The sequence below is a fragment of the Cetorhinus maximus genome, chromosome 3, assembly GCF_964194155.1.
Source record: "Cetorhinus maximus chromosome 3, sCetMax3.hap1.1, whole genome shotgun sequence".
Taxonomy (NCBI): Eukaryota; Metazoa; Chordata; class Chondrichthyes; order Lamniformes; family Cetorhinidae; genus Cetorhinus; species Cetorhinus maximus.
The window spans coordinates 19,517,489-19,543,329 of record NC_135881.1 but is presented as its reverse complement, the minus strand read 5'-3'; the positions used below and the strand labels follow the sequence as shown (position 1 = coordinate 19,543,329).

The 25,841-nt window shown below is 44.9% G+C and overlaps 1 protein-coding gene across 4 annotated transcripts in view; it reads left to right on the top strand.

Moving 5' to 3' along the window:
• LOC144676534 (5'-AMP-activated protein kinase subunit gamma-2-like) overlaps window positions 1-25,841 on the top strand; it is a 462,890-nt gene that overhangs the window by 91,095 nt on the left and 345,954 nt on the right. The window contains exon 1 of one of the 4 annotated variants that reach the window (XM_078536957.1): window positions 1,856-1,897. The exons of the other annotated variants lie outside the window; for them this stretch is intronic. Coding sequence (XP_078393083.1) covers window positions 1,871-1,897 — 27 coding nt within the window. The 5' untranslated portion in view covers window positions 1,856-1,870. Of the gene's footprint in view, window positions 1-1,855; window positions 1,898-25,841 lie in introns of those variants that run through there. 4 annotated transcript variants of the gene reach the window in all.

Genomic DNA, 25,841 nt, shown 5'->3' with positions numbered 1-25,841 from the left:
GCAAGTGCAGCAAGCAATTAGGAAGGCAAATGGCATGTTGGCCTTTATTACCAAGAGATTGGAGTACAAGAATAAAGAAATGTTGCTACAATTGTAGAGGGTATTGGTACCACACCTGGAGTATCGTGTGCAGTTTTGATCTCCACGTGTAAGAAATGATGTGCTTGCATTGGTGGTGGTACAGCGAAGGTTCACTAAATTCATCGCTGGGATGGGGGTGGGGGGTTGTCCTCTGAGAGGCTGAGTAAATTGGGCTTATATTCTCTGGAATTTAGAAGAATGAGAGGCGATCTCATTGAAACCTACAAAACTCTGAGAGATTGTTTCCGCTGGTTGGGGAATCTAAAACGCAGGACCTCAAGATAAGGGGCCGATCATTTAGGACTGAGATGAGGAGAAATTACTTCACTCAAAGGGTTGTGAATCTTTGGAATTCTCTACCCCAGAGGGTTGTGGATGCTCCATCATTGAATACGTTTAAGGCTAATATCGACAGGTTTTTGGTCTCTCGGGGAATGAAGAGATATGGGGATTGGGCGGGAAAATGGAGTTGAAGCCCAAGATCAGCGATGATCGTATTGAATGGCAGAGCAGGCTCGACAGGTCACATGGTCTACTCCTGTTCGTATTTCTTGTGTTCTTGATCAGTAGTAGAAATTGGATAACCCTTTTAATAGAGCAGGCATAGGCATGTGGTGCTTGATTTGATCGAAGTGTTCAAGATATTAGGGCGAACAGATCGGGCGGAAAGAGAGAAACTATTTTTGCTGGCTAGGGAATCTAGGACGACGGGACATAGCCTAAAAATGAAGTACAGTTAGGAAACACTTCTACACACACAGAGCAGTCAAAGTTTGGACCTCGTTTTGTAAGCAGTGGTTGATGCTGGCTCAACTGTTAATTTTAATTCTGAGATTGAAGGATTTTGGTTAGGCAAAGCTATTGAGGTCTTTATATTGAGATGGTTGCAGTTCAGCGGAACACTCTCGGGGGGGCTAAATGGCTGACTCTGTTCCTTTGATCAGCTCGGTGGCTTTCTGTATGATTCTGTACGAAAAGCCTTTTTTGTTGGTGAACTTTGTACAGATTAAGATGAAAGGTGCTAGCACTGGGAAATGGGACACTTTCCTGTTTCAGGCAGCCAGCGGTTAGATATAGAAGAAGGCTCCTTTGCTCTGCTCTGGTATGTGCTTCAGCCCCAACGGTACATAATTCTACATGAAGTGTGACATTTCCCCTAGAAACCAATTTGTAGCCACTCTAAGGGACTTCGCCAATTTACAGTTGAATTCAGGTGGTACTGAGCTGTGTATTGGGAATTGAAATTGTCATTTTATAAACTTTCCTGTTGCCAAATATACTCCTGATGCCAGATAAACTCCATGAGAGTTGAAAATAGAATCTGATGAGACTGGGTGTGTGCTTGATACAGAGTGCACCATCCCAATAATGTCCTTGAGATCTAAGCCAACAAATTTATTAGTATCTTGATCTATGGCTCAGAAAATTGATGTTCCTTGACAGAAGGGAACTGAAGCTTATTTGAGTTGCCTGATTGAACTTCAAAGCATCTTACAGTAGAGAACAGTATGAACAGGTGTGAGTTTACACCTATCTGCCCAGCCTTTCAGCTAGACCATGTTTGAAATGGGGTTTTGGGGGGAGGGGTGGGGGGGAGGGAAAGGAGAGAGGGAGGCGATGACCTTAATACATTGTCTTTTACATTGACATACAGGCCCTTGAAAGATCTGGAGCAAGCTATCCTGGTTCTAGCACTGGGATTGCACCTATTGATGTCCTCTGCTCCTGACCCCGCAGGTGTATCCTGGATGATGCAGCGCAGAAAGATTCTGTTCAGCCAATTTTGCCTATGTTGGCTCCCTGGCACAGCCATTCAGTGAGTCCTCTGCTCTTCCTCCATAATCCTGTACATTTTTTCAACTCAAGTATTTATCTAATTCCCTTTTTTAAAGTTATTATTGAATCTGCTTCTGCCACTCCTTCAGGCAGCGCATTCCAGATCATAGCAACTTGCAGTTTTTAATAGAAACTCTACATCTCACCTCTGGTTCACCTTTTACCTTAAATGTGTATCCTCTGGCTACTGACCCTGCTGCTGGTGGAAACCGCTTTCCCTTACTCACACTATCAAACCATTCATGACTTTAAACACCTCGATCAAATCCTCCTCTCACTTTCTCTGCCGCAAGTTTCTCTTGTCTCCCCACGTAAAAGGCTCATACCGTGACAGTAGGAAGTAGGGTAGGGAAAATAATTAGCATAGGACTGATACCAGCCTGTACCGAGGTGCTGAGAAACCCAATCACGGGCTGCCGGAGCTGACCACCTTCTGTGCTGTACTGCCAAATGATTATGATTATGTGATACTCCCGTGGGTTAGCGACAGCAGGTGTGATCTCAATGTAAGTGCCGGTGTAGCTTGACCCCAGGTCTTTCACCTGCACCCCAGAAAGCTCACCATTTGATCTCTTTTTGAAGGGGGCCACAGAAGATTACCGATCTTTGGTATATCTTTTAAAGGTCCAGGCCACCTCTGCAGCCAGGAGTCAATGTGATATTATGCAGTCTTGCTGATAGCATGAATATGTGGTCGAAAACTCAGCTCAGGATCAAATATGATGCCAAGATTATATTGCAGAAGGATTATACGTAAACTGAGGTCTTGCTTTCCCCCTTAGGTAGATATAAATGATCCCATTACACTAGTTCATAGAAGAGCAGGGTGGTTCTCCCTGGTGTTCTGCGCTGTGTTTATCCCTCGATCAACATCTCAAAAACAGATTACCTGGTCACTTATTTAATTGCTGTTTGTGGGACCTTGCTGTGTGTACATTGGCTGCTGCGGGTGACTACTTCAAGAAGTACTTTATTGGCTGTGCTATGAGTTGTCTTGAGGTTGTGAAAGGGGCTTTATAAATGCAAGATTAAAAATTATTTGCAGTACAGAAACAGATCATTTAACCCAATTGGTCAACGGAGGGTTTGTGCTTCACATGAACCTCCTTCCACCCTACTCCATCTAACCATATCAACGAATGCACCTACTGGTACAGTACGTCCAACCCAGCTATCGGAAAACTGGCAACCGGACCTTTTTAAAATGGCGTGCTGATCCAGTTCCAAGGTCTGTTTTAGGTTCATCTGTATTCTTGATTATTCTTCTTCCCGGTTTTTCCCCAATCGTTTTCCTTCTGCTGTGTCCGAATTGTCTCGCTCAGAAAGAGGAGCTTCCACTTTGTGCTTCTGTTGTGGAGCGGAATCGTTCTCCCAGTCTTCGTGGGGGAATTTCTCCTCGTGGTTTCCTTGGTCTTGGTCCTTCTCCACCAGGCGCCGATAAAATGTGGGTGAGTAGATGGCAGTGAGTTGAGAGAAAAGCATGCAGCTGAGCTAACTGAGTAAAGGCTTGGAGTTTGGTGAGAGGTGGAGTTTGGGGGGTGGGATGGTAAGGAGGTGTTTGTTTCCTATTTCTGTCTTTCTCACCCTGTAGTAATTGGTTCTTGCTCTACTACAGGGAAAGGAACTAGCTGTTTGGTCAGTATCTGGTAAGTTGGTAAGTTTTATTCTATCCCTTAGGTTTAAAATAGTACACAAATTGGTGGTAAAGTTAATAAAATGTATAAGAAAGCAACATAAATAAGTGATTAATATAATTAAGTAATTATTTAAAACACCTTAAGGTTGGCAGGACAGGTGATGAGTCAAGGCTGCAGTATGTGGGAGCTGCTGATTAACATTGTGATCCAGGGCAAACACGTCTGCACTAAGTGTTTGCTGCTTGAGGAACTTCGGCTCAGAGTCATTGAGCTGGAGACTGAGCTGCAGACACTGCGACACATCAGGGAGGGGGAAAGTTACCTGGATGCTTTATACCAGGAGGCAGCCACACCACTTAGGGATAGGGTCTTCTGATTTGGTCAGGGACAGGAGGGTGTGACTGCGAGTGAGGCAGATAAGGAGACCAAGAGGGCAGGAGTGCAGGAACCTCAGGCCTCTGCAATTGTCCAATAGGTTTGAGGTTCTCTCAGCTTGTTTGGATGAGAGCGGGGGCTGCAGGGTGGATGAGCAAACTGACCGTGGTACAGGAAGCCATCAAAGTGGGAGGAGCTAAACAGAACAACGTGGTAGCAGGGGACAGTATAGTGAGAGGGATTGATGCTGTTCTCTGTAGCAAAGAGTGAGAGTCCAGAAGTCGGTGTTGCCTGCCCGGTGCCAGGGTTCAGGACGTTTGCTTAGGGCTGGAGAGGAACTTGCAGCGGGAGGGGGAGGATCCAGTGGATGTGGTCCTTGTTGGTACCAACGACATAGGCATAATGAGGAAGGAGGCTCTGCACAGTCACTATGAGCAGCAAGGCACCAAATTAAGAAGCAGAACCTCAAAGGTAATAATTTCTGGATTATTAAATGAGCCATGTGCAAATTGGCATGTAAGATTCGAGAAATGAATGCGTGACTCAAAGACTGGTGTGAGAGAAGTGGGTTCTGCTCCGTGGGGCACTGGTACTAGTTTTGGAGAAAGTGGGATCTGTACCATTAGGGTGGTCTACACCTGAACCGTGCTGGGGCTGGTGTGCTCGTGAGCCGCATAACTAGGGAAGTAGAGAGGGTTTAAACTGAATAGTGGGGGCAAGGGATCAAATTTGGGAAGGTGTGGTAAACCAAAGGGTAGAGGCAAGGCAAGAGAGAAAGGCATTAATATGGGAAATGATAAACAGACCGTGACAGGAAGGGGCAAAGGGTACAAATCTAAGAGTAAATCAGCAGGTAAGGCTAGATGCTACAAAAATAATAAAAGGACAAAACTCAAGGTTCTGTATCTAAGCACGCATAGTATTCAAAACAAAACAGATACAAGACTGATGATGCAAGCAGAAATAAATAAGTACGATCTGATAGCCATTAAAGAGACATGGCAACAGATGACATAGATTGGGACCTGAATATTGAAGGGTATATGACATTTAGGAAGGACAGGAAGTTAAGAAAAGGTGGAGGGGTGGCTCTGTTAATTAATGATGGTATTAGCACATGAGAGAGGGCTGACCTAAATTCAGGTAACCAGGATGTAGAAGCAGTTTGGGTTGAGATGAAAAATGATAAAAGGCAAGAAGATACTTGTGGGAGTGGTGTAATGACACAGTAGGACAGAGTATAAAAGAAGAGATAATGGAAGCTTGTCAGAAAGGTACAGCAATAATCATGGGGGATCTTAATCTACATATAGACTGGAAAAATCAGATGGGCAAAGGTAGCATAAGTGAGGAGTTCATAGAATGTTTTTGGGATAGGTTCTGAGAACAGGTTCTGGAGCCAACTAGAGAGCAAGGTATACTAGACCTGGTGTTGAGCAACGAGATGGGATTAATTGATAACCTCCGAGTGAAGGCACCCTTAAGTAGCAGCGATCATAATATGATTCAATTTTACATTCATTTTGAGGGAGAAATGAGTGCATCCAAGACTAGTATTTTAAACTTAAATAAGGGCAAGTATGAGGGAATGAAAGCGGAGCTAGCTAAAGTGAACTGGCAAATAAGGTTAAGGGATAGGTCAATAGAGGTTCAATGGCAGACATTTAAAGGGATATTTCAGAATACACAGAATAGATACATTCCAATGAGAGAAAAATTCCAAGGGGAGGGGAAATTGGAAAGAATATAAAGAACAGCAAAGAATGACAAAAAGATTAATAAGGAGGGAAAAATTGGAGTACGACAGAAAGCTAGCTAGCAATGTAAAGACGGATAGTAAGAGTTTCTATAGATTTTTAAATAAGAAAAGAGTTAACCAAGTGAGCATTGGCCCTGTAGAAAGTGCATCTGGGGAATTGATAATGGAAAGTAGGGAGATGGCGGATGAATTAAACAGGTATTTTACTTCGGTCTTCACTATAGAGGACACAAGTAACATCCCAGAAAAAGCTGTAAATCAGGAAATGGAAGGAAGGGAGAAACTTGGGGAAAATCCTTGTGGCACCCCACTCATCACATCCTGCCAACCAGAAAAAGACCCATTTTTTCTACTCTCTCTTTCCTGTTACCTAGCCAATCTTCTATCCATGCCAATATGTTACCCCTACACCATGAGCTTTTATTTTCCACAATAACTTTTGATGTGCCCCTTTGTCAAATGCCTTCTGGAAATTTAACCTTGGGGAAAATTACAATCACCAAGGAAGTGGTATTGCGGGCTGATGAATCCCCAAGTCTGAATGGATTTCACCTTAACGCTTTGAAAGAAGTGGCAAGTGAGATAGTTGGTGCGCTGGTTTTAATTTTCCAAAATTCCCTAGATTCGGAGAGGGTCCCATTAGATTGGAAAATAGCAAATGTTAAATCCAAGGGAGGGAGACAGAAAGCAGGGAAGTACAGGCTAGTTAGTCTAGCATCTGTCATAGGAAAAATGTTAGAAGCTATTATTAAAGATGTTACAACAGGGCACTAAGAAAAATTCAAGACAATCAGGCAGCGTCAACATGGTTTTGTGAAATGGAAATTGTTTTAACCAATTTATTGGAGTTCTTTGAAGGAGTCACATGTGCTGTAGATAAAGGGGAACCGTGAATGAACCGTGAATGTACTAGTGTGAGAGAAGGATCCACAAGGATCAGTGCTGGGGCCTCAATTTTTCACAAGTTATAAAGATGACTTGGATGAAGGGACCGAAGGAATGGTGGCTAAATTTGCTAACGACACAAAGATGGGTAGGAAAGTAAATTGTGAAGAGGACATAAGGAGGCTACAAAGGGACGTGGATAGGTTAAGTGAGTGGCCAAATATCTGACAAATGGAGATAATGTAGGCAGATGTGAAATTGTCCATTTTGGCAGGAAGAATAACAAAGAAGCTTATTATCTAAATGGTAAGTGATTGCAGCGCTCTTGAGATTCAGAGGGATCTGGGTGTCCTAGTGCACTAATCACAAAAGGCTAGTATGCAGGTACAGCAAGTAATTAGGGAAGCTAATAGAATGTTTTCATTTATTGCGAGGGGAATTGATTACAAAAATAGGGAGGTTATGCTTCAGATGTACAAGGCATTAGTGAAACCACATCTGGAGTATTGTGTGCAGTACTGGTGGTCTTATTTAAAGAAAGATGTAAACGTGTTAGAAGTAGCTCAGAGAAGGTTTACTAGACCAGTACCAGGAATGGGCAAGCTGTCTTATGAGGAGAAGTTGGACAAGTTAGGCTTATATCCACTGGAATTTAGAAGAGTAAGAGGCAACTTAATTGAAAACTAAAAGATCCTTGCGGGGGGGCTCTTGACAGAGTGGATGTGGAGAGGATGTTTCCTCTTGTGGGGGAACCTAGAACTAGGGGTCACTGTTTAAAAATACAGGGTCGCTCATTTAAGACAGAGACGAGGAGAATTTTTTTTCTCTGAGGGTCGTGAGTCTTTGGAACTGTCTTCCTCAAAAGGCAGTGGAAGCAGAGTCTTTGAATATTTTTAAGGCAGAATGAGATAGTTTCTTGATTAACAAAGGGGGTGAAAGGTTATTGGGGGTAGGCAAGAATGTGGAGTTGAAGTAGATCAGCCATGATCTTATTGAATGGTGGAGCAGGCTTAAGGGGCTGAGTGGCCTACTCCTGCTCCTAATTCATATGTTCTTATGACCACTTGACAACGTGATGTGGCTCCGCCAGCCTCGGGGTCACTACTGGAATTTGTGGCACTGCCCGGGGCAGGCAATTGGGCTCTTGGGACTGCTCCTTCGCTTGCAGTTTGACACTTGAACCCAGGACCCTACCCCGGCTTAAGGGAGCATTGAACAGAAACATCTATTTTCAGGTTAACAAGAATCTGATCTCTGTACTATTTGCTTCAGGGCCTTTATTATATTCAGTTTCAGGCACTGTACAGGATGGGCAACCAAAATCGGGGCTAAATCCGAAATCCAGCCTGGTCTTGGTTCCAAGGGTGCCGAATTTAGTACACTGTACCTGTATTCCTTTCTCCATCTGCATTGATCTAGCTTTCCCTTAAATTAATGATATTTGTCTCAACTTGTTTTTTATTCATTCACGGGATGTGGGCTTCACTGGCTGGGCCAACATTTATTGCCCATCCCTAGTTGCCCTTGAGAAAGTGGTGGTGAGCTGCCTTCTTGAACCGCTGCAGTCCATGTGATGTAGGTACACCCACAGTGCTGTTAGGAAGGGAGTCCCAGGATTTTGACCTAGTGACAGTGAAGGAACAGCGATATATTTCCAAGTCAGAATGGTGAGTGACTTGGAGGGGAACTACTAGATGGTGTCCCCCATCTTTCTGCTGTCCTTGTCCTTCTAGATGATAGTGGTGGTGGGTTTGGAGGGTGCTGTCTAAGGAGCCATGGTGAATTCCTGCAGAGCATCTTGTAGATATAAACACTGTTGCTACTGTGCGTCGGTGGTGGAGAGAGTGAATGTTTGTGGATGTGGTGCCGATCAACCAGGCTGCTTTGTGCTGGATGGTGTCAAGTTTCTAGAGTGCTGAGCTGCACTCATCCAGGCAAGTGAGGAGAATTCCATAACAATCCTGACTTATGCCTTGTAGATGGTGGACAGGCTTTGGAAGTCAGGAGGTGAGTTACTCGTTGCAGGATACCTAGCCTCTGACCTGTTCTTCTAGCCATAGCATTTATATGGCTAGTCCAGTTCAGTTTCTGGTCAATGGTAACCCCCCAGGATGTTGATAATGGGAGTTTCAGTGATGGTAATGCCATTGAGGGTCAAGGGACGCTGGTTAGTTTCTCTCATGTTGGAGATTGTCATTGCCTGGCAATTGTGTGGTGCGAATGTTACTTGCCCAAGCCCAAGCCGGGATATTGTCCAGGTCTTGCTGCATTTGGACATGGACTCCTTCAGTATCTGAGGAGTCACAAATGGTACTGAACATTGTGCAATCATCAGTGAACATCCCCACTTCTGACCTTATAATGGAAGGAAGGACATTGATGAAACAGTTGAAGATGGTTGTGCCAAGGACACTACCCTGAGGAACTCCTGCAGTGATTCCCTGGAGCTGAGATGACTGACCTCCAACAACCACAACCATCTTCCTTTGTGCTCGGTATGACTCCAACCAGTGAAGAGTTTTCTCCCTGATTCCCATTGACTCCAGTTTTGCTAGGGCTCCTTGATGCCACATTCAGTCAAATGCGGCCTTAATGTCAAGGGCAGTCACTCTCACCTCACCTCGGGAGTTCAGCTCTTTTGTCCATGTTTGAACCAAGGGGTAAAGGGGTCAGGAGCTGAGTGGCCCTGGCGGGACCCAAACTGGGCATCAGTGAGCAGGTTATTGCTAAGCATGTTTCGCTTGATAGCACTGTTGATGACCCCTTCCATTACTTTACTGATGATCGAGAGCAGACTGATGGGGTGGTGATTAGCCGGGTTGGATTTGTCCTGCTTTTTGTGTACAGGACATACCTGGGAAATTTTCCACATAGCCAGGTAGATGCCAGTGGTGTAGCTGTACTGGAACAGTTTGGCTGGTTCTGGAGCACAAGTCTTCAGTACTATTACCGGAATATTGTCAGGGCCCATCGCCTTTGCAGTATCCAGTGTCTTCAGTTCTTTCTTGATATCAGGTGGAGTGAATCAAATTGGCTGAAGAGTGGCATCTGTGATGCTGGGGACCTCTGGAGGAGGCCAAGATGGATCATCTACTCGGCACTTCTGGCTGAAGATTGTAGCAAATACTTCAGCCTTATTTTTTGCACTGATATTTGGTATTGTGTTCCATATTGTTTGACCAACAAAGTTTCTGCTGAGTTCTTTCCTGGATTTATTCGTGACTACCTTATATTTACGGCCCCTAGTTCTGGTCTCTCCCACAAGTAGAAGCATCTTTCTTTCCCCTAAATTTTTATGTCAATTTGTCAGAGTGACCATCCCCTTAATTAATAACATGTTTAAGCTCTTTACTCAGCTCTTTTAAGTTCAAGAACAATATTGACCAAAACAGTGACAGTGGTGTGTATTGTATATAAGACTCTGTATAAGCAAAGAAAACATTGGAATGTCACGTGATTTGGAATTTGTGGCATGGCGTATATTTATTTCTTCAGATATTTGATCAAGGTCAGTGGAAATTTTATTTTGGCTAAGGAATTTGAAGTGTTGAGAATAGATGTTGTTTCCTTAGCCTTGTTAAGGCCAGTTAAAAAGAATCTGGCACCAGTTAGTAAAGGGAGAAAGAAACGGATCAACTGAACAGCTTTTTAATTGTGGTGACAATTGAGAATACCATGGTAAAGTGGCATTCCAAATTGCCTTAGTAACCAAGTGAATAAAATAGCACAGTGTGGTGCTATAGCCTCTCACTGTGTTCTTGTAGTTGATCAGAAAGGTACTTAATTATCTTTTTAAAACTTTTTTTGTGTGTATCTGTACATAATATCTTTTTATATAAAATAAAATGCAGCACATTTCTGCACTTGGGGAATTCACTCCTGCAAATGTAAGAGAAACAAAATCTTATTTTTGGGCCAGGTGTTTGAATTTTCAGACCCAGTTTATTTGTTCCTATTTCACCTCTGTCTCTCTCGCTCTCTCCTGCTCCTCTCTCTCGCTCTCTCCTGCTCCTCGCTCTCGCTCTCTCCTGCTCCTCGCTCTCGCTCTCTCCTGCTCCTCGCTCTCGCTCTCTCCTGCTCCTCTCTCGTTCTCTCCTGCTCCTCTCTCTCTCTCGCTCTCTCCTGCTCCTCTCTCGCTCTCTCCTGCTCCTCTCTCGCTCTCGCTCTCTCCTGCTCCTCTCTCGCTCTCGCTCTCTCCTGCTCCTCTCTCGCTCTCGCTCTCTCCTGCCTCTCTCGCTCGCTCTCTCCTGCCTCTCCCGCTCGCTCTCTCCTGCCTCTCTCGCTCGCTCTCTCCTGCCTCTCTCGCTCGCTCTCTCCTGCCTCTCTCGCTCTCTCTCTCCGGCCTCTCTCTCTCTCTCTCTCCTGCCTCTCTCTCTCTCTCTCCTGCCTCTCTCTCTCTCTCTCTCTCTCTCTCTCCTGCCTCTCTCTCTCTCTCCCCTGCCTCTCTCTCTCTCTCTCTCTCTCTCTCTCTCCTGCCCCTCTCTCTCTCTCTCTCTCTCTCTCCTGCCCCTCTCTCTCTCTCTCTCTCTCTCCTGCCTCTCTCTCTCTCTCTCTCTCCTGCCTCTCTCTCTCTCTCTCTCTTGCCTCTCTCTCTCTCTCCTGCCTCTCTCTCTGTCTCAGCTTAGCTCAGAATGACTGAATAAAACCAAATTTATACCTGTCAGTAAATTCCTGAGGTATGGTAATGGTGTCAAAACGTTGTTTGGCTCAGTGGTAACACTCTTGCCTTTGAATGTCATGAGTTTAAGTTCCACTCCAGAGGCATGAGCACATGATGTAGGCTAACTCTTCAGTGAGAGTGTGTTGCTAGATGCAGAGCGAGGATGCGACACTGCACCCTCTGAGGCTTCCTCTTCCTCCTCAGAGGTTACAGTTGATCCTTCGGGGCTTTTCCTTGCAGTTGACGATGTTTCACCTGTGGGTGGATGAAAAGGGGGAGAATTACAGGTATCTTCATCCTTTGAGGTAATTTTGCTGAGACACATTTCCTCATTGCAAACACTGGAAGTTTTGGAAGATATTAACCAACAATCTAGTGACCTAGACCCTTCAACATAGAGTCACACCTTCCTCCTCGGATTCTGAAGCCTTCAAAGTCACAAACCATCAAAGCTACCCTTCTGCCAGTTTCCCGAGGTTCAAGCACATTCCCCTTCCCAGCCCCTCCAGCAGTAGACTCATAGACGACTCGTAGATGTTTACAGCACAGAAGGATGCCATTCGGCCCATCGTCTCTGCACTGGTCTCAAAGATTTGACTGCATTAATCCCATTTTCCGGTGCTTGGCTCATAGCCCTGGACGCTATGGCAACACAAGTGAATATCTAAATACTTCTTAAATGTTACGAGAGTTTCTGACTCAATGGCCCTTTCAGGCAGTGAGCTCCAGACTCCCACTACCCTCTGGGTGAAAAAATTTCTCCTCAACCCACCTCTTACCTTAAATCTATGCCTGCTGGTTATTGACCCCTGTACTAATGGAAAAAGTGTCTTCCTATCCACCCTATCTGTGTCTCTCATAATATTATACACCTCTATCAGGTCCCCTCTCAACCTTCGCTGCTCCAAGGAAGACAACCCCAGCCGATCCAATCTTTCCTCATTATCATGAAGCTATTAATGTATATAATGTTCTAGGAATTTTTTTTAAATAGAGGTTTAGTCTGTGGGTGTGTCTTTTTGTGTCTTAATTGGATTGAAGCCAGACAGTTTGGCTGCTTTGATGTATTCTAGTTTTGAGATGAAAACAGTAAGTTAGAGTGTAATTGCATTTTGCTGAATAGAGCATTCAACAAGAGGAGTGAAATCTTGCACCTAGCTAGGAAGGACCAAACAATGTTTATATTACTAATAAAATTGGTACTGTGAAAGGGGTTTTATTGTTAGAAGAGATGGAGTTCAAAGGGGCCGGTGATACAATGAGAATTTACATTCAAAGAGATGTACTGTGTATAACAGAAAGCAGTTTTGTGTGTGCAGGGCAGAGGCATGTAATATCAAAGCAGCTGTAAGCCTACACCTGTTTGCAAAGGAACCAAAGTGAAAGGAACCTCATTTTGAATTTGTAAGGTGGAAATACTTTGCCTGATGCTTAAAGTCTGTGGGTTGTTGTTGCCTTAGTGGAGATTAGTTTGGGAATTTGTTAAAAAGCAATGATAGTAGCAAATTGTAGCCATGTGTATATGTTTAACTTGTGTAAATTAACAAATGTCTCATGTAGTTTGAAAAAAAACCTTTCAAGAACTAATGATCTTATTCCTGAATTTAGAGCCGCAACTCAAAACATACCAATTGAAAATATAGGCTATGACAGTTGTTTAAAGTTTCCCTCTACGATTTTAAATAACAGCCTTTACCAACTGCTGTGTCATAACACTCATAGCTCAGACCCTCTAGCCCAGGCAGCATCCTGGTAAATCTCCTCTGCACCCTCTCCAGTGCAATCACATCCTTCCTATAATGTGGTGACCAGAACTGTATGCAGTACTCCAGTTGTGGCCTAACTAGCATTTTGTACAGTTCCGGCATAACCTCCCTGCACTTGTATTCTCTGCTTCGGCTAATAATGGCAAATATCCCATATGCCTTCTTAACCACCTTATCTACCTGCCCTGCTACCTTCAGGGATCTGTGGATATGCACACCAAGATCCTTCTGATCTTCAGTAATTTCCAGGGTCCTACCATTCATAGTGTAATCCCTTGCCTTGTTAGCCCTCCTCAGGTGCATTACCTTACACACTTTTCTGGGTTGAATTTCATTTGCCACCGCTCTGCCCACCTGACCAGTCCATGGATATCCTCCTGCAGTTTACGGCTATCCTCACTATTTACCACCCTACCAATTTTCGTGTCACCCGTGAACTTCTTGATCATACCCCCTACATTTAAGTCCAGATAATTTATGTACATCACAAACAACAAGGGCCCCAGCACTGAGCCCTGCGGAACCCCATTGGAAACAGACTTCCAGTCACAGAAACATCCCTCTACCATCACACTCTGCTTCATGCCTCTCAGCCAATTTTGGATCCAACGTGTCACTTTGCCTTGGATCCCAAGTGCCTTGGGCACTTAATTTCTTGACCAGTCTACCATGAGGAACCTTATCAAAAGCTTTGCTAAAGTCCATGTAGACCACATCAAATGCATTACCCACAGCAACACTCCTGGTTACCCCCTCGAAAAATTCGATCAAATTTTGTCAAACACAACGTTCCCTTAACAAATCCATGCTGACTATCCCTGATTAATCCATGTCTCTCCAAGTGCAGATATATTCTGTCCCTTAGACTTCTTTCTAGTAACTTCCCCACCACCGATGTTAGACTGACTGGACTGTAATTTCCTGGTCTATCCCTTCCTCCCTTTTTTAATCATGGGACAACTTTAGCAGTCATCCAGTCCTCTAACACCTCACCTGTGGCCAGAGAGGGTTTGAAAATTACTGCCAGGGTCCCTGATATTTCTTCCCTTGCCTCCCTCAACAGCCTGGGGTACATCTCATCCGGGCCTGCGGACTTATCTACGTTTAAGACTGCTAAACCCGCTAGTACCTCCGCACTCTCTGTTATTTTCCTCTAATATTTCACAGTCCTCCACCCTGATGCCTATACTTGTGTCATCCTTTTCCATTGTGAAGACCAATGCAAAGTATTCACTGAGGGCTGTACACACGTCTTCCGGGTCCACTGACAGATTACCTCTATGGTCCCTAATTGGCTCTGCTCTTTCCCTAGTTATTCTCTTGCTCTTTATATATTTTAAAAAACCCTTTGGGTTTTCCTTTATTCTACCCACCAACGCTTTCTCATACACTCCTTTAGCTTTGCTAATTTCCTTTTTAAGTTCTCCCTGCACTTTTTATACTCCTCCAGGGACTCTGCTGTATTGAGCCCTTGGTATCTGCCATAAGCTTCTCTTTCTTTCTTAATCCTAACCTCAAGGGACCCTTGACACCCAGGCTCTCCAAACTTGGTGTCCCCCTCTTTGTCTTTATGGGAACATATTTGCCCTGTACTCTTGCTATTTCCTCCTTGAATGCCTCCAACTGCTCTGACACAGTTTTATCTGCAAGTAGCTGCTCCCAACCCATTTGGGCCCAATCATATCTCATTTTAGTAAAATTAGCCTTTCCTAGCCCAAGTTCTCCTGGATGCAACTGAAGAATTTTGCTTCCTCCCTACCTTGCACGCTAAAACTATCCCAGTTAATATTTGGGTAGTTAATATCCCCTGCAATTACTGCCTTATTTTTGTTACACTTCTCTGAAATTTGATTACATGTTTAAATCTTTATCTCTCCCTGACTGTTTGGGGGCCTATAGTACACACCCAACAGCCTGGTTGCCACTTTTTGTGTTTTTTACTTCTACCCATATGGCCTCATTTGATGATCCTTCCAGGATGTCATCCCCCCTCACTGCTAGAATTGATTCCTTGATCAATATTGCAAACCCCCTCTTCTATCCCCCTCTCTATCTTGTTTCAATATCCTATAACCAGGAATGTTGAGCTGCCAATCCTGCCCTTTTAGCCAAGTCTCGGTCATAGCTATGATATCATACTCTCATGTGCCTGTCTGTGCCCTCATCTCTTCTGCCTTATTCCTCAAGCTCCTTGCATTAAAATATATTCCATTTAGCCTTGCTAAACTCACTTCTTTCTTATCTAGCCTATGTTTCCTTTGCCTTCCAGACTCACTTACTAGCTTTTTAACTTCTAATTCCATCTCAGTTTCTCTCCCCTCTGAACAACTTTTCAGGATCCCATCCCCCTGCCAATTTAGTTTAAATCCACCCTAACTGCAGTCGCGAACCTCCCTATGAGGATATTGGTCCTGTTCAGATGTAACCCTCCCAACTTGTACAGGTCCCACCTCCCGCAGAAATGGTCCCAATACCCCAGGAATCTAAAGCCCTCCCTCCTGCACCATCTCTCCAGCCACTCATTCACCTGCTCTATCCTTCTATTCCTATATTTACTACTGTGTGGCACTGGGAGTAATCTGGAGATTTCTGCTTTTCAATTTCCTACCTACCTCCCTAAAGTCTGCTTGGCAGGACCTCATTTCTCTTTCTTCCTATGTCATTGGTCCTAACATGGACCACGACCTCTGGTTGTTCACCCTCCCCCTTCAGAATGCCACGCAGCCGTTCCATGACATCTTCGACCCTGGCACCCGAGAGGCAACATACCATCCTGGAGTCACGTTTACGGCTGCAGAAGTGCCTGTCTACTCCCCTCACTAACAAATCCCCTACCACTACTGCCCTTCAACGCTTCTTCCTCCCCCCTGAGCAGCTGGACCACCCACAGTGGCCTTGGCTCTGGTTGGCCTCCACAGAGGAGCCATCACTCTCACCGTTTCCCAAGGCCGAAAACGGTTTGCAAGCAAGGTGCACTCAGGGGATTCCCTCACTACCTGCCTGGTCTCCTCCTTCTGTCTGGCAGTCACCCATTCCCTCTCTTCTTGCATTTCCTTAAGCTGCGGGGTGATGACATCCTGAAACGTGCTATCCACGATCCTCTCAGCCTCGTGAATGCACCATAGTGCCCCCAGGTGCCACTCATGTTCCAAAACCCGGAGCTCGAGTTGCTCCAGTAGGAGGCACCTCCTGCACACATGGTAATCCAGACTGCCAGGAGCATCCCCATATAGCGCAGGATATGCAGATCACGGGACTAAACTCCCTAGACCTATCATAACTAAATAGACTACTCCCTTAATGGCTTTCTGGATGGCCAGGTTTGGTACTCAATCTCTGGACTTGTTCCTCTCTCTAGCATTGTGCACCCTCTTCTGAAATTAAAGTGGGAAATTGTAATGATGCTGCCGTGGTAATCATGCCTTCATATGTGTAGCCAAAATGTACTTTGACAGTGGCCAACATTTCTCGGTGTTCCTTGCCAGCTAACAGTTGTTGTTGTTTCCCCTGCCCCGCCCCAGTCACTCCCGTTGCCGTGCATAGAGTGGCATGTGTGCATCATACTGCCTTACACACTTGGGCAATGCACATGACATTCCCATAATGATCCCACATCACACCCTTCCATATACATCCAACTCCAGAATGGTGACACATTCAGATTGCAGATCTCAAAAGGTCATTGAGCCTTTTATGATCCTACAGCCAGGTTTGGTTCGCTGGATGACCCCAAGGCTGCTGACCTCTGCTGCAACCTCCGTCCAAGCTGCTTTTGTCAGGCTGGGAGGTGTCTCTTCCCGTCAGCGGGCACAAGGATCTCCCACCTTTCGCATACAGCCTGGAGGAGAGCTTGCAGGGAGTAATCATCAAACCTTGGCTTGATGACCTTCCCCAGTTCCTGGCTCCATTCTCTAGGCCATCTGTTGAGAGACAAAGAGAGTTAAGGGCTGGTTTTGAATACTTCCCCCAACACTTGCTGTCCATCAGGCAAATAGTTCAGCTGCATTCCAATGTTTTTTTTCCCTGGAAAAGGTCCTGAATGCATCCAAACTAGCAGGATGGTCATCTACATGTAAAATGAGCTCCTGCCTATTGCAGTAGTTCACTGCAGTTGAAATTCTTCCACACAAAATTTGTCTTGTGTGCAGAGGCTGCTTTCAGATGCAGTGCCACAGTCCTGTGCCAGGGGTGCTTTTAAATGGGTGGCCGTGACCTACTTTGGGTTTATGGCCTGCTCGCTCTGTCCCCTGACGCTCCACCTTTCGTGCCTGATTGATTGGGAGCACTGCCCACCATTGCTCGCTGCTTGTGGCTGGCTCCCCTCTGGCAGCAGTTAATTGGCCGCTACGCGTGTTATCCGGCGTCCCTCAAAGGCAGGAGCAGGAGTTGGTAGTCCACGCTCTTCTGGGTTGACTCCTGACACTGCCAAGGTAATTAAAATTCAGCTCCTGGAATTGAACAGGCTTGAACCCGTAGCTTTATGACTTAGAGGCTAGAGTATTGCCAACTGAGCCACGGGCTCAAAGAGGAAATAATATCCAATGCTTCAGTCAGCTCTTTATGTTTTGGAAAAGGTATCTAGAGTGGCTCTGATGTAACTTTGCCTTTTCCCTGGGGTGCTGATCTAAATGCACTGACTGAAATTGCAACATTGGAAATGTTCAATTAAATCTTGGCACAGCTAGCAGCTGGAGTAGAGGAAATTCTATTTTCTGGCAATAGGCAACTTCACTCCAGTTTATTTTTTTTTTATTCAGGGGATGTGGGCTTCGCTGGCTGGGCCAGCATTTATAGCCCATCCCTAATTGCCCATGAGAAGGTGGTGGTGAGCTGCTTTCTTCAACAGCTGCATTCCCTGTGGTGTAGGTACATCCACAGTGCTTTTTGGGAGGGAGTTCCAGGACTTTGACCCAACGACAGTGAAGGAATGGTGACGTATTTCTAAGTCAGGATGGTGAGTGATTTGGAGGGGAACTTCCAGGCGGTGGTGTTCCCATCCATCTGCTGCCCTTGTCCTTCTAGATGGTAGTGGCTGTGGGTTTAGAAGGTGCTGTCGAAGGAACTTTGGCGAATTCCTGCACTGCATCTTGTAGATGGTACACACTGCTGCTACTGTGCGTCGGTGGTGGAGGGAGTGAATGTTTGTGAATATGGCACCAATCAAGCGGGCTGCTTTGTCCTGGATGGTGTCAAGCTTCTTGAGTGTTGTGGGAACTACACTGATCCAGGCAAGTGGAGAGTATTCCATCACGCTCCTGACTTGTGCCTTGTAGATAGTGGACAGGCTTCAGGGAGTCAGGAGGTGAGTTACTCGTCACAGGGTCCCGAGTCTCTGACCTGCTCTTGTAGCCACAGTATTTATATGGCTGGTCCAGTATGAAAGCTCTTTAAAGATTTAAGCTAGCGCATGGTGTGACAGTCATTACTTCAGTTTAAAAATTAGTCTGAGAAAACAAATAGGCAAGTACAACTTTTACAGAAATTACCTGTAGAATGTACATGTTACAAGAGTTAAAGGTTGGGATGATTTTGATATCTGGTCAGGTGGATTAAGTAATTTGCATGCTTTTTGTTGTTACACTTGTATCCCCATTAAAAAATCTCACACATCTGCGTGAACTTCCTGCCTGAACTATTTCCACTTATTGTGCATTTGTCAAACGTTTTGTGCCAACTTTTCCATTTTGTAACAGGAAAAAAATTTGGAAAAACAAGTAAAGTTGCTTTGGGGGAACAGATTAGGGGGAAGTGTTTGGATAACAAATAGCCTCTTTCAGGGAAATATAAAAGAATGGAGGTGAGTGGTGGAGAACTGAGGCCGGGATTTCCTGGCTCAGCCGTGATGGAACCCACCTCGGGACGCGGCAGCCCTGCCACAAGTCCATTGACTTATGGTGGGACCAGATGATCCCAGCAGTGGGCTGGGCCGGAGAGTATGAGGGCTCCTGACCTTTCGTTACCTGTCCATGGCGGTTGTGGGTGACAAGGAATGAGTGGCGGGTTAATGGGCGTGCTGTGTCCCAGCAGAGCACCAGGGAGGGGAGATTCCACAGTTTGAGTGGGCCATTGGGGAAAAGGAAAGAGATAAACATGCATTGCTGGTAGAACGAAGAAGTATCGGGGATGTGGTGTGAGGGGAGCATGAGGGATAGGAAAGGCACCAATTTTCCGGGGCCCCTAATCTAAATGCATCCTGCGATTAGTGATGGCTGATTTCTCCATCACATCACACTGCGCTGCATCACACCGCAACGCCCCTTCCCATCCGAAAGGAATGAAGGAAAACAGGAGCACATGGAAGCAGAAGAGTTAAGGAGAAAGAGGATAACACAAGACAGACAATTGGAGGGACGTACACACGTATCAAAATGATGGACGGGGAAAGACTAACTGGTCCATTGAGCATGGGGCATCATGATCTCCAACACACACTAACAGTCGCATATATTCTCCTGAGAGAGGCACCAATAAACCAATTGAAACCCTGGGCCAAGTCTAGGAAAACTCAATCTGGCAAATCCCCCTTTAACCCTAGAACTGGCTCAATGCAAGTTTCAAGAGACTATAAGTCAGATCATTGCAATAATCCACCTCGCTATTTGTTTGGTATGTAACCACCAGGAATGTGTCCAATTCACTGTGTGCAAAGGTCAATGTTATGACCAGGTGAGAAGTGTTGAACTGCCTCCCCTGTACTCAACCTTGCAAAGGTTTTTAAAATTATGGAAGCTTTTGATAGGGTAGACAACGGAACATTGCTCTCATTTGTGGTGCAGACCAAAGCCACAAACATAAGATGGTCACTAGTAAATCCAATTGGAAATACGGGAGAAACTTCTTTATCTAGGGAGTGGTTAGAATGTACAACTGCTTACCCACATGGCATAGTTGAGGTGAATAGCACAGCTACATTTAAGAGTTATTCTGTGCTGTATATTCTATGCAAATCAGAGTAGAAGACCATCCAATGAGCTAGAATCATAGAATAGTTTAGCACAGAAGAAGGTCCTTCAGCCCATTGAGTCCATAAGACGTAGGAGCAGAAGTCGGCCATTCGGCTCATCGAGTCTACTCTGCCATTCAATGAGATCATGGCTGATCTGATAATCCTCAACTCCACTTTCTTGCCTTTTCCCCATAACCCTTGACTCCCTTAGTGATTAAAAATCTGTCTATCTCAGCTTTAAATTTACTTAACGACCCAGCCTCTACAGCCCTCTGCAGTAAAGAATTCCACAGATTCACTACCCACTGAGAGAAGAAATTCCACCTCATTTCTTTTTTAAATGGGTGCCCCCTTACTCTGAGATTGTGCCCTCTGGTACTAGACTCTCCCACAAGGGGAAACAAACTCTCAGCATTTATCCTGTCAAGCCCGCTAAGAATTTTTTATATTTCAATAAGGTCACCTCTCATTCTTCTAAACTCCAATGAGTAACAGGCCCAACCTACTCAACCTCTCCTCACAAGAAAATCCTTCCATCCCCAGGATCAACCGAGTGAACCTTCTCTGGACTGCCTCCAATGCCAGTATATCTTACTTTAGATAAGTGGACCGAAACTGTTCACAGTATTCTAGGTGTGGTCTAACTAGTGCCTTGTATAGTTTTAGAGTCTGTGCCGGCTCTCTTGAATAGCAACCTAGTTAATCCCTTTCGCGCACACTTTTTCCCTGCATCCTTGTAATTTTTTTTCTCCTTCACATATTTCCCAATTCCCTTTTTGAATTATTTGAATCTAAAATGTGACTTGACTGATAGGTAGGGCTGTATTTTACGCTCCCTGCAGTCAGGCTTGAAGGCAGTGGGGCATGTTAAATCCGGCAGACCTTCCTGCCAACCGCCCCAGACCTGTCTGATGTTTTGCAGGGGGTTGGGGGGAGTGTTGGGTGGCCTTGCTGCCCTTTGGGCCTATTGAGACCTTTTTAAGTGGGCAATTAATGAGCACTTAAAGGCTTCACCCCGTCATTGCCAGTGTTTTGCCCGTGGCAACGGGGAGGCCCGTGCCATGTGGGAAGCACAGAGCAGCTTCAATTGTGCAGGCTGGTGTTGGGCAAGGTTTCCTTTGCAGGCCCAGTGGGCCCATTGAAGGCACTCCTGCCAAAGTCTACGTCTACCTCTCCCTTCTCGACCACTTGAACCTGCTCCCCCCCTCTCCCCCCAACCCTCACTGAGACCCCCGACCCCGCACTTACCTGGTCTCCTTGGTGCTGTGGGACTGCCTGTAGTCCCAGGCCGGTGTTGCTGAGACGACAGGGTTGCCGGCCATCCGATTGGCCAGCAGCGCTCTCTCTCTCTCTCTCTCTCTCTCTCTCTCTCTCTCTCTCTCTCTCTCTCTCAGGCGGGACCTCCTCCCGAGAAAGTCTCACCTTAAAGCATCCGAGGGTTAAATGGCCGCGGGGCAGCCATTGGGATTGTGGGCGGGGGTCCCCTTCGCGGTGCCAAGTAAAATCTGGCCCATAGCGTGTGGATGAAATTGAGTTTAATCCCACCTCTGGCATTGAAAATTTCAACAGGATAAATTTAAAAAATGAATTGAATGAAAACTTCTTTCCTTGTCCTTCCAGATTTTGAGGTAAAATTATCATAGCGCCAACCAACTATTCGCAACCTACAATCTTTACAATTTATATTATGGACGCTCATTAAAATCCTAACAGTTTCAAGTTCACGAAGGAGACGAACTTAACTTTCAAACTTTAGTTCAGTTGAAATTCATGCTCGAATGGATATTTAGCCCACGCAGTTTGAACACTCCGAAAATGCCAAGCTGTTTTTTTGGTTCCTGGGAATGTGAGGAATCCCACTGAGCAGCTGCTTTGAAGAAGAGTTTTGCCGTGCCTTTGCAAAACCGTTTCTGAAACCTCTCTGAATTTCTGGACTTGGAAGGAGGGGATAATTGTTATTTTTTTTAAAACAATACTTGGATGATCACTGCACAATGTTGAAAAGCGATTTTGGGAGCTGAACCGTGTAACGTTGATCACGAGTGAGCCAGTTGTTTCCATTTGTGGGTGACTTTTTTTGCCTCTGCCTCGCAGGTTGCGTTTTATGTTTTCAAGCGTTGCATGTCACAGATCCAACTTTCCATGTGGAAGGGTTGTTGTGTGCCTCATCCCCCAAGCAAATTTGGAGCTTGCTACTTGCGCAATATGGTATATTGCTGCTGAAAACAAGCTAAGCTGGAAAAGGGGCAGCAGCTTAGCAACCTTTTGTCATTTGCTTTTTTCAGTGACATTAGTTTAATGGCTTCTTTATTGTGATGTTTGTTTTTCTTTTTTTTCCCCCAAAATTTTGCCACATTGTGTGGGACTGCTTAGCACCTCCGCTCCATCTGAAGCTGCTGCAATGTTCAGTGGGACTGTCAGCGATCTGATTGTTTTTGTGGACGCACGTCCTGAATGAATGATTTTTGTATCGTGGCTCGTGATGCAACTAGATGCCGTTGACTCTTAGTTGGAACAGTTGCTTTCTCCAGTGGGCTCCCATATTCAGATTAGCCAAAGCTAAAATGTAAGCGACTCATCTGTGATGAGTGGGTTACTGAAACGTAAACAGTGTACACTGTGCAATCTGAATGGGAATGTGGCACTGATTTTAAGAGACTCTATATTGACCTAAGGAAAGGGTCACAACATTCTTTTGCTCGGTGTTATTCACAGTGTTTGTTCTAACCATGCACACTTTCTTTGTCCAGCTGACTAAAGGCTGGAAAAGAATTCAAGCACGGGTGGACTATGTTTTATGTGCGTGTGGTTAACAACAAACTCTGTACCAGCTTGTGAATCATGCAACTTGTCCGGGAGTCAGGCATCGTGTACTGCTGAGCTTTGTTTTCTGTTTAGGTAGTTTGTTGAATTCAGTGGGTATTGATTTTATACAGAGGCTTTTTCAAAACTGGAAAGATTGCCTTGAGCTGATTATACCTATGTGGAGAGTGGCAGCGGCTGAACATTGCATCCCAAGCACCTCCATGGATGACTTACCAGTTTTATTTCTTTCTCCCCTAAGTTAGGTCACCTAATATTAAGGTCTTTTATAATGATGAAGGTGTTTGATAGGGTAGATGTATCAATGATGTTTCCATTAGTGACATTGGGCAGGGGGCTGTTGGGGGTAGGGTAAGTCCAAATCTAGGTGCTGTTAATGTTAGATAGTCACTTGTAAATCTAATAGGGAATTCAGGAGATACTTCTTTACCCAGAGAGTGCTTAGAACGTGCAGCTGAAGGAGTAGTTGAGACATGTGGCAAAAATGCAGTTAAGGGGAAACTAAATAAACGTGAGGGAGAAAGGAAGATCTGAAGGTGGAAGAAGGTTCTTGTGAAACACAAACAACGCACAGCCCAATATGCCCGAATCCGTGCTGTAAATTCTGCGGTAAATTGCTGAGTTAACAAGTTAATTTATTTTAAGCAGCAAGGTTAGGCCATCTTCCAAACACGGAAACCTTCTGTGGCATTGTCCCTTTTTAACAAAAGATTTTTTTTTAAAAATTCCATCCTTGCAGCAGCTCTGCGAAGCTGATCTCCATCGGCATGCGTCTAAGGCTTCATTCTGCGCTGTGGTTGGCTTATACTTTCACCTTGTGTCAGCCCCAGTAATTTTATCCTTTCCCAGCGGGTCTTCCGTTAATTTTCTTTAAACATCATTTCCCTCCTGTTAAATGGAAAAGTGTTTTCAGATTTTTTTAAAAATAGATTTTCTTCAGTATTCAGTCTTGGTAGATATCATTTACTTCGGGATTGATCCTAATTCGATCTGGTCCTTCAACTTCTTTGCAGTCAGATGGTGTTAATTATGTTTTCTTACAATAATGGTTTTTTTTATTCTTTCATGGATGATGTAGACGTCACTGGCTAGGCCAGTGTTTATTGCCCATCCCTAAGTGCCCTTGAGAAGTTGGTGGTGATGCACCTTCGTGAACCCCTGCAGTCCATGTGGTGTAGGTGTTATAGTGGTAATGTCATTGGACTGGTAATCCAGAGGCCCAATCTAATGTTCCGGGGACACGGGTTCAAATCCCACCACGGCAACCGGTAGAATTTAAATTCACTTAATAAACGTGGAATATGAAGCTAGTCTCAGTAATGGTGACCATGCAACCATTGTCGATGGCCATAAAAACCAATCTGGCTCACTAATGTGAAGGGAAGGAAATCTGCTGTCCTTACCCGGTCTGGCCTACATGTGACTCCAAACCCACGGCAATGTGGTTGACTCTTAACTGCCCTCTGAACTGGCCTTGCAAGCCACTCAGTTCAAGGACGGTTAGGGATGGGCAACGAATGCTGGCCTTGCCAGTGACGCCCACATCCCATGCAAGAATGAAGAAAAGAAATGTGCCTCATGGATGCCCAGCTTTGAGTTGCTAGGTGTGTTCGAATTCTATAGCAGAATTGACAGTAAACATTGCCATGTCACTGCACTCCTCATCTCGGTTACAAATTTAGAGAAAAGAAACTGTATACCAAAGGAAGCTATAAAGAGATATTGATAATGGTGGTGGAATGGACAAAAAATTTAGGGAGTGGAATTCAATGTTAGTAAGCGTGAGTTTTTAATTCTTTTACTAAAGGTAATTATTAATTTGTCCTCCCAAAGAATAATATGGAATATCAGAGGGATTTTGAAGGAGGTGGACAGTTGAATTTATCAAAATATTAAAAGAAGCACCTCAATTGGATAAGGCCAATAAAAGAAGCCAATGCAGTGAAGTGCTATGGTCCAATAGCCCACTGTCCTTTTTCCTCTGGCTCTTCCAGTGAGAATCCTCAGTTTCTGTCCTCCTTATTCTCATTTTCCCACCAATGAGAACAATCTTTCCCCAAGCTCCCCTGGTTTCACTTGCCCCTTTACTGGCTGCTCCTCTCAGTGTCGCTCCTACTCACCTCCTTATTGCTGCTTCTGCAGGATATGCTGTGCCTCACACCCACTTCATTCCCAGACTACCTTTTCTACTTGAGCTATTGCCCCAATTCCTTTGGCCACCTGTCTCCACTCACCCACTGTCCTCTATTTAAGCTCCAATCCCTGAATGCCATTTCTCAGTCTTCCTCACCCCCGAGATTCCAATCCCCAACTCCCAATTCTTCCCTCGCCCCTTCCTTAAACTTCTTGCCCCGGTGTTGTATATGCTGCCTTCCGAAAAACACCTGAGCAGAGAGGATTGCAACCCTACAACCCAGAAAAGGCCACAAGAAGAATGATCGATCTATCTAATTTTAGCCTTGGGTGGGAGAGATATGGTGACTAGGACATTGAGTGAATTCCCTGCTCTTCAAGAAGTGCCTTGGGATCTTTAATGTCCACCTGAACAGGCAAATGGGGCTACAGGTTAAGCTTTTATCTGAAGGTGATCTCCTCTGATAATCCAACAGACCTTCAATACTGCACTGGAGTATCAGCAACCTTGCCTTGGGTTGGTGGCGTGGGAAAGTTATTGAAGGATAGCTGAGTCTGTAAAGACTTTCAAGTGTTGCGTTGCCATTGGATACTGGAATGAGTTAAGGTTTAATGTTAAAGGAGTGATAACTTTCTGTATAACTGGAAAATGTCTACTTTCTAGAATTTCACAGAATTCACCTTTGTCTAAAGGTGTAACTACCAAGACTTGGTCAAGTTAGCGTGCCAAGCTTTCTGTCCTCCAATAAATGTACGTCTTAAGCAAATATACACCACTGGTACACCATTGGATCTATAAGATCATCTCCTGGTTCTGAACTGACCTTTTGGCTCATACATATGCTGTACTGAGACAAAATAAAGGAATATCCATCTGTTCTTCGATAAAGGGAATGCTAGGGGCATGCGTGACTGGACCTGTTGCCTTTTTGATCCATCG